Source organism: Neovison vison, chromosome 5, assembly GCF_020171115.1.
Source record: "Neovison vison isolate M4711 chromosome 5, ASM_NN_V1, whole genome shotgun sequence".
Taxonomy (NCBI): domain Eukaryota; kingdom Metazoa; phylum Chordata; class Mammalia; order Carnivora; family Mustelidae; genus Neogale; species Neogale vison.
In genome coordinates, this window is record NC_058095.1 from 16,584,981 (window position 1) to 16,597,498 (window position 12,518).

The 12,518-nt window shown below is 35.7% G+C and overlaps 1 protein-coding gene across 4 annotated transcripts in view; it reads left to right on the plus strand.

The window, feature by feature from the left end:
* CDC27 (cell division cycle 27) overlaps nt 1-12,518 on the plus strand; it is a 73,130-nt gene that overhangs the window by 9,947 nt on the left and 50,665 nt on the right. For all 4 annotated transcript variants that reach the window (XM_044247690.1, XM_044247692.1, XM_044247688.1 and 1 more), the window contains exon 2: nt 5,792-5,867. In XM_044247690.1, the coding sequence (XP_044103625.1) occupies nt 5,792-5,867 (76 nt within the window). The remainder of the gene's footprint in view (nt 1-5,791; nt 5,868-12,518) is intronic.

The following is a 12,518-nucleotide window of genomic DNA, read 5'->3' on the forward strand; positions in this document are numbered from 1 at the left end:
GCTTTACTGAGCCACACAGGCACTCACAGCCTGATATTTTTAAAAGCATAAACAAAATTGTCTAGGACCTCAAAGGATTGAGTAATTAATATTGCAAGGAATAGATCAGTAAAGGCAGAGGAACATGTAAGCTGAATTTTGAAGAAAGGATGACTAAAATTTCAGGAGATAGAGAAGTTAAAGGATAACCCAAGTAGGCAAAGACTATAGTATGAAAATACAGTGACTGTTCAGTGACTGATGGAGGCTTTTTCTGGTTCTAAACCATAGGCAGCTTTGGTGAGATGTGAGAACAGAGCTGAAAAAGGGAGATGAAAGCCAGATGGGATTTGAATAGTTTCCTAAGGCCTTTGTACCTTATTCTGTAGATATTTTGTAAACTTTGTGGAGCTATCCAAGAAGAATCATTAGAAGGTTTTGATCAGGGAGGAAGACATGATGATGAAAATGATGATGGCACAGCTGAAATGTATTGGGTAATTACTAGGTATGTGCTAGGAAACATTATGTACTTTACTGGACTCTTACGTTTTAAATGAAGAGACTAGGACTTGAGACATTGTTACTTGCCTAAGACACGGAACTGTTAAGTCGTGGAACATGGATTTAAACCCAGACCTTTCACTGTCATCTTCTGTTTAGCATTGATGATGTTTATGTTTGAGGAATGTAATTCTGGGACAGGGTGGATTACCTTACAGCTTGTAGGCAGGAAGACCATTTAGGAGGCCAAGAGTTTAAAGGGAAGAAGGTTGTTATGGAATAGAACCAGAAACGTGGGGATAGATTCTAGATACGATTCTTTAGGTGCAGTTCTGTAAGTGATTGTTAGACAGTAGACCATTTGAACCATTTAAATACATAATGTACCCAAAGTGATTTACCAGTACATTCATTATTTCAGGTATACTTACCAAGCATCTGTGACCTAATGTGGTAAAAGATGTTTTGAGTTTCAAACAAGGAGAACCTCTCCTAATCCTGGCAGCAGCAGTGCTCCTCCAGGCCCTAGTACTGTAGTAGTCTCCTGTATGCAAAAGACAAAGTACTTTCTTAGGTCAGTAACTTGTCTCTTCTCCTTTCTTTCAAAATCTAAATTCAATCCTACAAATATTTATTGAAACCTGTTATGAATCAGGATCTAATACTGTGTCCCTTTAGCTAGACCAGTGATACTTAATGAACCAAAATATCTGTGAACACCTAACGCTGTACACAGATTTTTCTGTATATATATATTTGTACATGTGCTTTTTTTTCTGGAAAGAACCATAGCTTCTACAAGTTTTCACAAAAGGGTGTGCTGTAAAAGGACAGGGAACTACTTATTTAGAAGAGTAAAAGAATGATTCTGAGGGGCACCTAGGTGGCTCAGTTGGTTAAGCGTCTGCCTTTGGCTCTGGTCATGATTCCAGTGTCCTGGGATTGAGCCCCACATTGGGCTCTCTGCTCAGTGGGGAGCCTGTTTCTCCCTCTCCCCTTGCCCTCGTTCATGTTCTCTTTTGCGATCTCTCTCTCTCACATAAAATCTTAAAAAAAAAAAAAAAAAAGGCTCTGAGATCTGAATGCTTAACAATGAAAAGGTTTAAAAATAAAGGCATCTGAACTCCGTCCCAGCTTCCAGAGGTTGTGATGCAGTGGATTTGAGGTGGAGTAGGTGTTGGGATCATCAGGCTTTGGGATAACAAATATCTTTAGTATGGAGTTTTTAAGTATCTGAAAATTCCAGGATTTCTCTTCTCTCTCTCTCTCTCTTTTTAAAAAAGATTTTATTTATTTATTTATTTATTTGAGAGAGAGTGAGAGAGAGCATGAGAGGGAAGAGGGTCAGAGGGAGAAGCAGACTCCCCACTGAGCTGGGAGCCTGATGTGGGACTTATTCCCAGGACTCTAGGATCATGACCTGAGCCAAAGGCAGTTACTGAGCCACCCAGGCACCTGTCTAGGTTTTCTCTTATTTAAATTAGGTAAGTCATATTTTTTGTGTATACTGTTGGAATCATCCTATAGGTTATGCCAGCTACTTCTGAAGATATCAGGGTGTGGGGGGAGAGCAAGATGGTACATTTTAGACCAAAGGGAGATTTCTTTGTAGCCCAACTAATTTGGGTGGATTGTGAAAGGAGATGGTATTGTGATTCATTTCTATTAGTATGTAGGGTGTTTTATTAGGTGTAAGAAATGAATTAGGGCCAAGAAAGAACATGAAGTCCTGCAAACAAGAGGCTTTGGAATTTGAGTAATTCAGGCCTTTCTTTTAAAGCTAAGGGATAGGGACGCCTGGGTGGCGCAGTTGGTTGGACGACTGCCTTCAGCTCAGGGCGTGATCCTGGAGTCCTGGGATCGAGTCCCACATCAGGCTCCCAGCTCCATGGGGAGTCTGCTTCGCTCTCTGACCTTCTCCTCACTCGTGCTCTCTCTCACTGTCTCTCTCTCTCTCAAATAAATAAAATAAAATCTTAAAAAAAAAAATAAATAAAGCTAAGGGATAAGGCCTAAAGGATTAGAAATTATTTTATTCATAACATCTTGAATTAACATTAGATGAGACAATCTCTTTGGCTTTGGGGAGTCTGTTGAGCGGGGATGTTTTTCATTAGAATAAGTCTTTTTTAGATCAGTCCTTTTCAAACTTTAATATGCATATAAGTGTTAAAATGCTGATTCTGATTTAGTAGGTCTGGGGTGGGGTCTGAGATACCACACTCCCAGAAAACTCTCAGAAGGTACTAATGTTGCTACGGCAAGGACCACACTTGGAATAGCAGTTTTAGATAGTTCTTGAAGTAGTAGGAAATGACTGGATTAAGAACACTAACATTAGGGGTGCCTGGGTGGCTCAGTAGTTAAGTGTCTACCTTTGTCTCAGGTCATGATCCCAGAGTACTGGGATCGAGCCCTGCATGGGGCTGCTTGCTCAGTGGGAGGACTGCTTCTCCCATTCCCACGCCCCTTGCCTGTGTTCCCTCTCTCCGTGTGTCTTTCTCTGTCAAATAAATAAATAAACTCTTCAAAAATTTTTTTTATTCATTTAAAAAAAAAAACTAACATTAGAGGGAAAAAATGCTCTCTGGGTTAGTATAGATGATTAAAAATTAAATTTAAATTCCTTCCTTCCTTCCCCTTGTGTCTGTCTGGAGGTGGCCAAATTAGAACATCTCTGAGACTTTAAAAAATTTAGACCGTGTAGACAGTAAGTTTTAAAAAGGAGGATCTAGAAACCCCAAATGAAAGTCATTTACCATTTTTTCTTGAGGAATAGAAAAATACACCGTTGGGCTAAATAAGTCATCAACTACTATGAGGATTTTAATATAAAAAATTATGATTAGTAATACCCATAGAAATGTTATTAAACATTTGCTTATTCATTCAAATATTTGAGCTTTTACTGTATCCAAGGCATATTAATCACTTGTTATAATGTAATCTAGCTTTACTGTTACAGTGTTAGCTAGTGGTCTTCATTAGGTAATCCCATCTTGCTGGTTTTATTGTAGGTCTGTTAAATTATTCAATAAATTATGAGCTGGTATACATGCTAGAAATAAAAAATGCTGTTGTATCATGATCAGTATTGTAAGATATCTCAGTTTATAAGTTTATGAATTTTTAAAAATTAATTGATGACTTTTATATCTTGTGATACACTACAAATTAAAAGAAACCCAGAAAAGTCAAAAGAAACTCCTGTGGTTTAGTGCTCCTAAAAATGCTAGGCAAAACATAAACATACATAAACACATAATTTATATATACATAATTTATATGACAGACTAAAAATTAGTGTTATGTGACACATGGGAACTTAAAAGAAACCTCTCTGGTTTAGTGCTTCCAAAAATGCTGGATAAAATAGTAAGGAAAGGTAAATCACCCAACAGAAAAATGTATGACACATAAACAGGCATTTGCCAGAAGACCAATAAACATGAAATAAATTACCAATGAACACAGCCTTATTTTAATATTCAAAGAAATGTTAATTAAAGGGACAAGATAAAATATCTTTATATCTATCAGACTAGTAAAAACTAAAAATTTAGGGGCACCTGGTTGGCTCAGTCACTAGAGCATGTGACTCTTGATTCCAGGTCATGAGTTCGAGCCACACATTAGGTGTAGAAATTACTAAAAGTATATAAATAAATAAACTTAAAAATTTTTTTTGATTGTACGTAGCGTAGACAAGGATGTGAAATAATGGGAACTCATTCATTTTTGGTAAGAGTATAAACTAAACCAACAATTTGGAAATAATTTTCATAACCTATTAAAGATGAACATGTATATGAACATAAACTCAGCAGCCCCATAATTTCATTCTTAAATATATATCCTAATTAGGAGAGATTCTTAAACAGATACCCCAAGAAACAAATACAAGAATGTTCTATGCAGCATTATTATAACCAGGGGGAAAAACCAACTAGAAATAACCCAAATGTTCATATGTCATAAATAGATAAAATACATTTTGGTATATATTCAATGGAAATATTATTTATCCAGCAATCAAAATGAATGAACTCCAGCTACACAGATTAAGAATGAATTTTTAAAGTGTAATACTGGATTACAAAAACAAATCATAGCAGTATATATACAATATGATTGTCCTTATATTTATTTAAAATTCAAAAACAGAAAACCTAAATATTGTGTTGCTTAAAGATGATACATGCATATGTATGCAAATTGTAAAGAAAACATAAAGATTAACAAAATTCAGGGTGGTGGTTTTAGAAAGAGCTTATGTAACTGATGAGCACATAGGAAGGGGGCTTCAGGTATATTGATATTTTATTTCTTAAGCTAGATAGTGAGTGCATGGGTCTAAATATTTTCATTTGTTATTAAAATATTCTTTTGATATATACTTTATAGATATGTTTCCTCACTCTAAAAAAGAAAAATACAGGGTGTCTGGGTGGCTCAGTCGGTTAAGCAATCTGACTCTTGATTTCAACTCGGGTCATGATCTCAGGGTCTTTGGGATAAAGCCCCCATCAGGCTCCCTTCTCAGCATGGAGTCTGCTTGAAATTCTCTCTCTTTCTTTCTCAAAATAAATAAATAAAATCTTTTATAAAGTAAAATAATAGAAGAATATATTCAAATAGATTAAAGATTATTCCTATAATAACTCTGCTTATATGCTAATATATTATTTTCCTAATAATATTTTCCTAATATATTATATTCCTAATATGCTTCCTTGAGTGGATTAGAACAGGATAGCATTAAAGGTAATAGGTGAGGAAGTTTTTGTAGAGGATGACATACATTTCATGTATATCATGAAAAATTGTTTGAACCACTGTTTTAAGTTTAGAGCAGTATATTTTAGTGGTGCAGGCAGACCTATAAACAATAACTATAACAAAATATGAGTGCTTCACTAGAAGACATATGTTTACCAAGAAAATAGCTAGGAATCAGCCAGGAAACCTTTATGAAATAGATGTTAATTTAGCTGGGTCTTTAGGGATGAGCAATTTGTAAGAGGAGGTAGGTGAGGGAGCCCACATTCCTCTCTGGGGGAAAAGGAAGTACAAAGGCACAGAGGCCTAAATATCCATGGAGAGTTGAATGAGTAAATTCAGGTTGTTAGGAGTCATACTATGAAGAGCCTTTTCTAGGAAACTATGGAGTTTGCATGATGGGCATGGAGTTTTATTACTTAAACTAGGGTTGTTGACTGGTTTGCTGTTATATGCAAGGCTCTGCTAGGACTTATTTTGAAATTCTATATGCTTATATATTTATGTTTTTTTTTTCCTCTACTTCCAGGCTGCTATATGGCAAGCTCTAAACCACTATGCTTACCGAGATGCAGTTTTCCTTGCAGAACGACTGTATGCTGAAGGTTTGTAATCTCTTCATCTCTATAGAACCATAAGTGAATAAAATATATGGAATTCTGTCATTTCTTAGGACATATAAGATTCTGGTGATCACTTTTATTTTTCCTTTATGATTGGCACTAATTCATAAGAACTTCTGAAAGTATCTTACATGATACTTTTAATAACTGTAGAGTTGTTCCAGGTTTTACACTATGGCGTACTTAATCATTTTCCAATCTTTAGATACTTTTTTCCAGGTTTTTTCTTAGAAAAATCTGTATTCTATGGCTAAGAGCAAGAGTTTAGTCTGTAGCCTTGGTACAAACCCTTAACCCTGTCACTTAAATATGAAGTTGTATACCTTGGGCAAGTTACTCAGTGTCTGAGTATTTCAGATTTTTCATCTAGTAAATAAAGATAGTAATAATTGCTTCTTAACATTGAAGAATGAAATGAGATAATGTATTTAAAGCATTTGGGACAGCCTTCTGGCATGGTAATAAATGTTTAGTAAACATCTGGTAATAATATGTTTTGTTTCTGTCACTAATTATTGTGATTCTCTTTCTAAGATGCTAATATGGATAATTAGGTACAGCTTTTTGTTCTTTTAAGTCCTTTCTTTGTGTTATGTATTCTAGAATAGAATTTACAACTTAAACAATGTGATCAATTCTACAACAAATTACTTTTTGCCCAGCTGGTAATAATAATTTGGGGTGTTACCAACAGCATAAGATTTCCTTTATAATCCTATAAATATCAGAGTTGATCAATTTAATATACTTTTGCTTACTTGAGAATTGTGGGGTATTTTGTCTTGCATTTTTATTACTATAAGGGATCCTGGATATTTTCTCAGGTGTTTGTTTTAAATTTATTCCTATTTCTGTGAGCTATGTCTTTATTATATATTTGCCCCAGATTGTTGCTTTTTAATGTTAATTTGATTGGTTTTTATTATTTTACTATTTAAAATATTTAATTTACGTAGTTGAACTCACGAGCTTTGTCATTTATACTTTATCCTATTGCTTTAGTAGCTGGAAATTGCCATCTTTCTACCACTACAGTGAATGTGTGGTTATTGGTGCTTTAAAAAAATTTAAAGAATTTATCATGGTATTGTTAATTTATTCAATATTACATATTAAGCAATGTCTTTTTCCCTCCCACATGGTATTTTACTTGGTTTTATATTAAATTTTAAAATAATATTTTGTACTATCTCCAGAATTTCTCTCCTCTTCCATTTATTACCTATCTTTAACCCAATATCATACCATTTTTAGTTAACACTTTATATTGTATTTCAGTATTTCATAAGGCCTATCTCCCATCAGTTTTTTCTTTCCAATTCGTTCTCTGATAAGTCTTTACCCTTTTTTATCCTTCATTTTTCTATGTGTATTTTATTATTGCTCTGAAGTTTCACAAAGATTTTGAGCAGTCCTGACCTGTAACCATATAATTCTGTAAATTAATTTAAGTATTGACATCTTATTATAGATTAGCTTTCCCAACCAGAAACAGTGCTGCCTTCTTTTTACTCAGGTGTGTTTGCTTAACTCAATTTTTCTACTTTTTGTGACATTCCCATTGGATTACTTGCCAAGAAGTTTAATTTTTTTATGGTCATAGATGAGCTTTATTTTTATGTATTTTGTGTGTTCTTGTATGAATTGCTAGTGGAATCTTTCTACTCGGTTGTATGATTTTACTGTAGTAATCAGTCCTTAGTAACCAAACTGTAAGCATAAGAAGGTAGATATTAGGGGTTTGCCAGGCATGTGTCACAAGAAAGGACAAGAGATAAGAACATTACGAACATAGGCAAGATCTGGAACCAGGAAACAGAAACTGTATAGGAGAGTTAACCCAGAAGGGGATTGGTAAATAAGATACAGAGAAGTGCCAGCAGTCCCAGTGAGGCTGAATTGGGAAATGTATGTGAATACATGGGAGCAGAAGACCATGAGCCAGTTGTAAAATTCTTCCATTAATGAAGCATAATGTCCTGAATTTCGTAGCTGAGAGTTATGAGAAGGTATGTACTCAGAAGCAGGGAATATCACAAACAAGCAAGGAGTAATGCTTGCAAGTAGTTTTAAGAAGCAAAGAGGAGGGGCACCTGGGTGGCTTAGTCAGTTAAGCATCTATCTGCCTTCAGCTTAGGTCATGGTCCTGGGGTACTGGGATCAAGCCCTGCATTATCATCACCCTCCCTGCTCAGCAGGGAATCTGGTTCTCCCTCTCCTTTTCTCCTCCCCCCCCACTGCCCCCCGCTCACACTTGCTCTCTCTCTCAAATCAATAAGTAAAATCTTAAACACACACACACACACACACACACACGCACACACAAAAACGAAGAGGAAACCTTACCCTAACTCTGATATAAGTGATATATGAGGGAAATAACATCCCTTTGAGAGTGCTGTCAGGTCCTTCAAGGGAGAACAGATGTTCAGAGAGGGCAGTGGGGAAGATCTGTGCAACAGGAGTCTGAGATCCCAATTAAAAGATTTAGAAGAATGGGAGACTTAAAAGATAATGCAATAGATTACCCTACTCTGCTCAATTATATAAAAGCAAGGTTTATCATGCATAACCTACTTAGGTTATATTTTCATTGATACATGCACAACCCTCATGTTTTGCTGTCTTACACTTTCTTTTTTGATTTTGTTTATTAAAGGATTGGCAGTTTCTAGTTTATTATAGTTCTGCTTCAAAAGATTGGGAATTGTGGTTTCAAATTAAGATGATTAGATTTTCCCATAGAATTGAGGCAGGATTCCAGATGAATCTGCATAAAGCTGTTCAATTCGCTTTCTATGTTTGATACAGCACTTGACACTTGGAAAGTTGCTCAGTAAGTCTTAGTGTCTCTCAATATACAGTTGACCCTTGAATAACGTGGATTTGAACTGTGTGTAGGTCTACTTATATGCAAATTTATTCAGGACTGTACTGTAAATGCGTTTTCTTTTCCTTATGTTTTTTTGTTTGTTTGTTTTGTTTTTGTTTTTGTCTCTCTTAAGGGGGGGGGCAGGGAGGAAGGGCGGGGAGAGAGAGAGAGAAAATCTCAAGCAGGCTCCATACCCAGCCCAGAGCCCAATGTGGGACTTGATCCCACAACCCTGAGATCATGACCTGAGCCTAAATCAAGAGTCAGACATTTAACTGACTGAGCCACCCAGGCGCCCCACCCTTCTGAATACCCTGCTTAATAGCTTTTTCTTATCTCTTAATCTTTATTGTAGGAGTACGGTATATAACATACAGAACATGTATTAATCGACTGTTTATGTTATCAGTAAGGCTTCTGGTCAGCGGTAGGCTTTTAGTAGTTAAGTTTTGGGGGAGTCAAAAGTTACTTGCAGATTTTTGACTGCAGGATAGGTGCCCCAACCCCCTCATTGTTCGGGAGTTAACTGTAGAGCCTGATCACTCAACTCCAGTTTCTGTGAGGGAAGATTTTAGAATTTAAGTGCAACAGGAGCAGATACTATCCTCATTCAATAATAATGACAAGCATAACTTCTACCACTTAATGATTTCTTACTATGTACTAGGTTCTCTACATAATATTAATTCCTTATTTAATCTTCAATAATCCTATAAAGTCGACATTGTTATTGCCATTTTAGAAATGAAGAAACTGAGACCAGTGTTCACAGGCAATAAGTAGTAAATCTTTCTGATTCCATTTTATGAAGGGTAGCAAATACATGCCACTCTGATTTATGGTAGACATCACTAATCTATCATACTACTTATTCCCATTGAACCTTGGAATTGTCATTGATGTAGTGTTGCTGGCTGACAGTATTAGTTGATTAGAGTTGGTATACTAGATGTAACCTGATTGCCCTTTTGCTCACTGGCCTCCCGTGCCACTAGTGGTAGCTGCTGTGTTTTAGGTAAAGGGCATGAGGCTAAAGAAGTAGATGGATAGGAACCTCTGAAAGCCAAATTCTTGAATTTCACTAGTTCCTTGTCATACATTTTTGTTTGCATAGTTAGTCCACCTAAGACCGTGGTATAAGCAAAGTAGTGTAAGAAAGAATGTCAACTCATATGTTCATTAGCCTTTTGATCTCAAGTAAGAAGTTATTCTAAGCCTAATTTTCCTCATCTTTAAAACAGGAAAAGAAATATCTATTTAACAAGATAGTTTTCAGCACTAACTATAATCTGCTATGTTTCTGGTACGTAGGAAGTCCTTGACAAGTTCCTGTCCCCTAGCATACTCTAATACAGTGGCTTCTCAGATTTTTTTTTACTCATCTTATATAGGATGCACCCTGATATTTTTCTATTTGAGTGTTTTTTTGTTGTTGTTTTAATGCAGGTTGATATCCTCTAAATTGATTTCACAATCCACAGTGAATTGAGACTTGCTGTTTGGAAAAACTGTCCTAATCTTATCATCTCCCTCCATATCCCCTTCTGCCATTGTAAGCACCTATTTTTCCTTCCTGCTGCCAATGCCTGATCTCCTTGACCAGGGTTTTTCTCCATTGCTAATTGATTAACTGTGGGACAGAATATAGATTCAGCTTTTCCCCTTGTCCTAATAGACAGCATGTAGTATTTCTAAAATTTTCTAAGGTTTTTAATTGTAATTATATATATTTATCTGTTGGGAATGAAGAGAAATGGGTGCTTAGGAAAAAATAGAAACAGTCTTAGACTATATAGGTAAAGAATACATTAATACAATTAATATGGTAGGTCCTTGGAGAGAGATGAGTTATTTGTGTTCAGAAAACAAACCAGATACAAGTTTTGTGTGCATTTTGTTTTATAAGGAAATGCCCAAGACCTCTGGGGAAGAATGAAAAATTGCTTCTATGAGACCATATAGGACTGATGATTGTAACTGGTGAAAAGCAAGGAAAAAGTAGCTAAAGACCTTGTGTCAACCTGTGTTCCCTCAGTTATTTTGAGGGTCCTCTTGAAAACTTGGAAATCTAGTCTTCTATCTTGATGTAGAGTTTGCATCCTCTACTACAAAATGTTTATTTTTAAGTATGAAAACATTTTATATTACCATAAAATTGTTCACCAGTTTCTACCTGTTTTAATGATTAATGGACCAGATGTAGAAATTGCACTGGGTATATTGATTTCAGTAAATTGGGCTCAGTTGAAGAAAGGTGAACCAGAGTAAAAGGTTCAGCATCTGTTTCTTTTCTCTTAGCTATGATACTGAGAGCCTAAACTCACAGAAATATGTGACTACAAATGGCAACATTTTTTAAAAAATTATTTGCCAATTTATGTTAAGGTCATCATTGAGGGGAAATGTCCAGAATGCTACTAATGATGTGGCATAATGTTTCATTTTTAGGTCATTATTGGAAAATTTAATACATATATCTAGTCTAAAAATTCAGGTCATTTTGTTCTATGGTGGGGGCGGGGTGGAGTTGGAGCTCCAAAAGGATGTCTGGCCCATTGCCCTAAACTTTTACTGTCATTGTTAAATGCCTGCCAGTGAAAAAGATGATGCTGTTTGATTGTCATAGCTTTTATTTTTATAATGTGTTAGTGATTAAGACTCAACTCTTTCCAACAACCTTTTTTAATTCAGAATTCAACTGTTTTATTGCATTATCTTAGCTGTTTCACACAACATCACACACACCAAACTTAGTGCATGCAAAGCTGGATTTATGTTACCACGCTAATCTAAGACATCTCTTCTAAAAAAAGCTTCCTAACTGGTTTTCCCATATTTACTCTTCCCTGCCTCTTCCCTTTCCACTTTCCAAATCAACCCATTCTCTTCATGTTTCTTCTTAAAATGCTTTAGAGATGTCTAGTTGCTAGAAGGATTTATCCCTATAGACAGCTTGCAAAGCCCATGCACAGTCTGGCCACGTGCTTTCTCATGATGTATGGCCACTTCCTCCTCCCCGTCAACCCAACTCTAAAGAGCCTTTCTGAAATTTCCTCCACTCCTCTCACCTGTGGTATATTTACTCTGAGAATGATTTCAAAGTATCTTAAACCATTATTAACCCTATCATATACAATAAATATAAAACCAGTTAGTATTGAAATTTAGGATATAAACAACTGTAGAGAAAAAGTGAGAACAATATTAAAATACTGAAGTTGTATATGTAAATGAGGTATTCATCAAAAGAAATTACTCTAAAGGATGGAGTGAATCATGTAGCATCTGAAAAGCACAACACCCAGGCAATTGAAATCTTTCAGCCAAAGAAAAGTTAGTAATTAAATGGAATTATTTGAGCTTGTGGCTCAGTGTCATGTATGTAGAACCAACATTACTATCAAATGACTATTCAGGTACTGTAAATTTAGGAGAAAGCAAATGATAATAATAGCACATGTACCTCTTTCTATGTGTCAGGTGCTATCCTCAGTACTCTCCTTTGATTAACTCATTTGCTCCTAGTAGGAACCCATAGAGATCAATGTCTCTTATGTCCTAATTTTGCAGATGAAAAAATTGAGGGACAGAGATGTTAACTTGCCATAGTCATGAAGCTAGTAAGTGGTAGTGCTGGAATCTGACCCTAAGCTGTTTGGCTCTGGAGTCCATAGTTCTGATGCATGTGCTGTACTGCCCATCCTTGATTTAAGAACTTAAAAGATAATCAAGATGAAACGTGTGTCACACATCATAGATGA